Genomic DNA, 5,051 nt, shown 5'->3' on the forward strand with positions numbered 1-5,051 from the left:
AACAGAACGGTGTATAAGGTTCTTGTTTGAGTGAACAACAGTGGCAGTTTGACTATTTACCCAAAATAGTCGTTAAACAAGTAAAACAAAAGTCTACAATGTTTGTCCACACACCTGTATCATTTTAGGCGGGTATAAGCTCTGGCTGAAACAAAGTTAATTTAAACTACTGCCTTTCTCTTACAAACACCATAAATCCTCTCCTAACTTCGAACCAAACAACAAAACATCAACAAAACAGTACCTCATCAATTCACCCATGTTTAACGGTCACTCCCCCTTATTTCCCTCCTTCCTCAACGACGTGCTTGGCCGTTATTGCCGCCACTCCTAATATGGGCATAGCATTTGACAAAAGTACCACCCATTTTTGATCTGTGCCATTTTGATTGGAGGAGAGGAATATCAATCATCCACTGGAACAAATGCTGTACATGGCCGGCCAAACACTGTCAACAACTGAACGAGACACTTTTAGGACGGATTTGAAGCCCACACAGGGTAAGATTACATTTTCACAATATTATGATCGTTCGAGACGTCACATTAAGTAGTTTTGTTCCTTACATGTTTGTCTTGTCCCTAACGCGGACTGAGCGACCATGAAATACTGTATTAGCAACACGTCCATCCATCCTTTCAGGCTTGCTAATAAGCTTTGCAGAATCCAATGCAATATGTGCATACAGTAGTGAGCTAACGTTATCATTCATTCATTTATTTATCATTATCTTGTGTACAGCCTTTCAATAAAGCCAGGGATAGCTACTGTAAGGTTAGCTATCTGCCTTTAGCCTGTTACCCTTTTAAGACAACCTCTAACCTTTTGCTGGCAATGCCTCTAAAGTACCTTCTGCTGGTTTCATATACACAGACCTGTGACTTTATGTGAGGTTAGCTGGAGATTTGATGTATTATATTCATATATTTTCACTTGTGTTATCACCAACTGCAAAACTGTTTTGATAATGTTTTACTGAATATGTGCAGGCTTCTGCTGGAGGTGCTTCGGATGTCCAAATACAAACTGTTTCTGCTGAGGCATGGGGAGGGGGCCTGGAACAAAGAGAACCGGTTCTGCAGCTGGGTTGACCAGAAGCTGAGCGAGGATGGGCTGAAGGAGGCCCAGGACTGTGGCAGGCTGCTGAAGGAACAGGGCTACAAGTTCGACTTAGTATTCACCTCCCTACTCAGCCGCTCCATCCAGACAGCATGGCTTGTTCTGGAGGCTATGGGTCAGGAGTGGGTTCCTGTGATCAAGTCCTGGAGACTGAATGAGCGGCACTATGGTTCCCTCATTGGCCTGAACCGGGCGGAGATGGCTAAAGAACATGGAGAGGAACAGGTGAAGGTATGGAGAAGAAGCTACAACATCACTCCACCTCCAATTGAGGAATCCCACCCTTACTTCCTGGAAATCTACAATGACCGCAGATACACCACTTGTGACGTGCCAAAGGAGAACCTTCCCAGGGCAGAGAGCCTGAAGGAGGTGTTGGACCGGCTGCTTCCATACTGGGACAGCACTGTGGTGCCAGAGATAAAGCAAGGCAGGACTGTGCTCATTTCTGCTCATGGAAACAGCTGCAGGGCTCTGCTGAAACACCTGGAAGGTATGCTGCTATTATAAACAATGCTCTCTCAGTGTTTGTGTTGAGTGAATGCATTTAGTTGAATTCCACAACAGTTTCTGGACTCTACAGGCTGCCTTTTTTTAGTTGTCGCTCATTGAATTGTGAAGGGACTTCAAATCCCCAAATGGAAAGTTGAACTTGTGTAAAAAGGCCAGTGAGTTTATGTTACATTTGGCTGTGGCTATTAAGTCCATGCTGACCTTTCACCACACCCATAAGCCGCTGAGGCCACAGTACACTCCTTACTTTACTCACATTGACTTTTACTTACTTGTATTTAGTACAGGATATGTATACAGGCTGGAATTGTGCTTTCTTTCGTAATCTGGTAACATGGTTTTATTACGGCTTTAATTCATTATTGGCCAGGCATGGGACAATATAAAAATGTAATTTCACAGTTATCTGGCCGAAAATAATTACATTTCACAATCATCCCCTTGATCATCAAATTATTAAAAACTTTTATTTGGCACTAAAATACAATCAAATACCTTTACCTTAGATTTAGTTAAGAAACAAATATTTCTTATTGCATTACACATGTGAGACATTGTTTATATAAGGTAATCATAAAGTATAGGGTCCCTATGCATTTAAAGTATAAATACATTGAATTAATAGCAACATGTTGTAAATCTGTTCTTTCTTACATGAACATTTTTGTATTTCTTAAATTATATTCAATTTTTAACACGTTTTTTACGCTTCAATTATAGCTTTTTAGAGATCTTTTGCAGTCATTTTGATATTCTGGATTATCTGACAATGGAAAATCACAACAATTGATTTGAATTGATCATACCATCCAAAGTTTTGACTTGTTTTTCTAGTGTGATATTAATATTCTTCTTCTTACTTCAACAGGTATATCAGATAAAGATATTGCCAGCGTGACTTTACCTACTGGTATACCTGTGCTGCTCGAGCTGGATGAAAACCTGAAGCCTGTGAAACCTCGACAGCTGCTGGGAGATCAAGTGAAGATTCAGGCGGCAATTAAAAAGGTAGAGGACCAGGGGAAAGCTATACCGTCAACTTGAATGCACTGAACTGGCTGCAGCTCTGTTCTGCTCGCCTCTGTGCACTCTTATTAGGTCAACAGGTACTGTGAAAAGACTAAAATAATAATAATATAACATCAGACAATAACAAAAACAACTTTCAAAGGATAGGTGTGAAAATGCTGTACGTGTAATAGTGGCCTGATCTGGGTACAGGAAATGTGTCACAGGTCAGACAGGTACAACAGGAGCAGGAGGAAGTGCTGTACTGTGTACTGTAAATGCTTTGATGCTAGGCTGAGTTGTATTTTGTGTACACACTGAATTTAAGCTAGATGTTCCTATGCCTGTATATTGTCCCTGAAGAGGTTATTTATTTATTTGCTTATTGATCTTACCATAAAGATTAATAGTAATTTGGTGAAGCTGAAAGAAACTTGAACTATATCATATCCAGAAAATGACTTTCTAAAAAATGCCTTTCTGTTACATTGATAAGCTTTAGGGACATTGACTTGCATTAAAACATTCGCCTTCAGTATTAATGTAATGCTAAGAATCAGCTATTGTTCGACACAACTTCTTTTAATAAGGGGATCATACAGGTCTTCTATTGATATAAGATTTAAAGCACTCTGTTACCAGATATGACCTCATAGAAATTGAAAGCCAGTATCTTATTTCAAAGATTTTGGTTAAAGTGAGCCACAGAAATGCTGAAAATATGCAAAACCACTGAAATCCATTACTGTCCCCCGCATATGAGTTACTTATATTTTTAACTTGCCTACACAGTCAATTTAAGCTACCCAGCTCAAGTTGTTTTACTTTGAGGGTTTATAAAGTACAGAAAATAGGCTGAGTTGAAATCACTGGTGCTATATTTGGTGTGAAAACTGGATTATGCTTTAGGCTTTTTAAATTTTCTTAAATGAATCCCCTTCCAGATTAAATGCAACAAATGTGAATGGTGAGTAGCATTTGTTTGGATACATTTAAAGATTTATAATTGTTATATACAGGCACTATTTTGGTTTTAACTTTCAATTATAACTTATTATAATACATTGATGTTTTAATGTGATGTTAACATGTGAAAAAACGTTACAAACCCCTCTTGTGTCTGCACATTGTGTCTTATAACATAATATCATTTTTGTCATCTCATGTTACGATGCTACTTCCTTGTTTTGTATCGTGTCTCGTGTCTGTATGTGAAATGCACTGTGCATCACTTCTGTTTTTGTTTTCCTGTTATTTTTTGTAAGGTCAACATGGGAGAAGAGATACGAACATACATTTGTAGATACTAAAAGGATAAAACACTGTTATATTTGTAATTTCATGTAAGACAATGTATTGCTTCCTTGCTGTTCACACCTTACCATGTGAAATTGAAATAAAAGGGAATTCCAATTCTCCTAAAAAGATTATTGTCTCATTTATAAGCTTAATTTGTATCAGATGGTTTTCGCTTCCTTACTCACCAGGAAGGTGTGTTAAATGTTACACTGACATATACAGTAAATTGTGTTAGGAGCAATAAAATAAATTAGAAAACAAACAACTATGCTGTTTGGGAAGATACAGATATGCCTGCAATTTGGATTGTGGTCGCCTTGTGCCCACTGGAAACAATAAACAGCTGAGTCTGAGGAGTGGCTCCTTATTTCTTAACCATTTCTATCATTTGGCCAAACCAATATTGATGAGCCAGGCAGAAACCCTCTAATTGGATGGAAAAGTTCTTGGATGAACACCGAGATCACCATGATTCTCATTCCCATCTTTCCTGAATTTCCCCAAGGCAATAAATAAAGTTCCATCTACAGTACTGTATGTTGAGGCGATGATGTATCCCGATGGACATTAAATGTTGTATTCACATTTCTTAGCAAACCTGCATACACACCAGCAAGGAGGGCTAATGAATAGCTTTGACATTGATAAGGATTTTATATATTAAGGACAATGTTGTTAATGATTCTGAAAACCTGTGAGTTATATGCAGTTATTTAGTGCTGCAGATGTTTATGTCCAATCTTTATTTGTCTCTGGCAATTTGTCAGCAGTAGCAAGAGAAACAACAACGCAGGGCAAGAAGTATACGACAAAAGGCCCCCACAGACATGCACATCATAAAACCCAAAGACTGTATATTATAAAACCACATAAATATAAGAGTCAAATGTAGAAAATAAACCCCCAAACACACGTTTATAATTATGTCAAAAAGACTAAGATCAAATCATCAGATTCAGTCAATTGTGTATAAATGAGAGGAATCATTATCATTACATTTGAAAGACATCCCTTAAATGAAACTGTGTACATGTACACACACACACACACACACACACACACACACACACACACACACACACACACACACGCACACACGCACACACACACA

At 38.3% G+C, this 5,051-nt stretch overlaps 1 protein-coding gene across 1 annotated transcript; it reads left to right on the forward strand.

The window, feature by feature from the left end:
• Positions 1 to 399: 399 nt before the first annotated feature.
• Positions 400 to 4,068, forward strand: bpgm (2,3-bisphosphoglycerate mutase). Its single transcript, XM_034146068.1, has 3 exons — positions 400 to 501; positions 991 to 1,613; positions 2,502 to 4,068. Exons 2-3 carry the CDS (start codon positions 1,013 to 1,015, stop codon positions 2,675 to 2,677), a joined length of 777 nt encoding a protein of 258 aa, XP_034001959.1. The 5' UTR covers positions 400 to 501; positions 991 to 1,012; the 3' UTR covers positions 2,678 to 4,068.
• The last annotated feature ends 983 nt before the right edge of the window (positions 4,069 to 5,051 follow it).

This window comes from Trematomus bernacchii, unplaced genomic scaffold (genome assembly GCF_902827165.1).
Source record: "Trematomus bernacchii unplaced genomic scaffold, fTreBer1.1, whole genome shotgun sequence".
In the NCBI taxonomy this organism is placed as follows: Eukaryota; Metazoa; Chordata; class Actinopteri; order Perciformes; family Nototheniidae; genus Trematomus; species Trematomus bernacchii.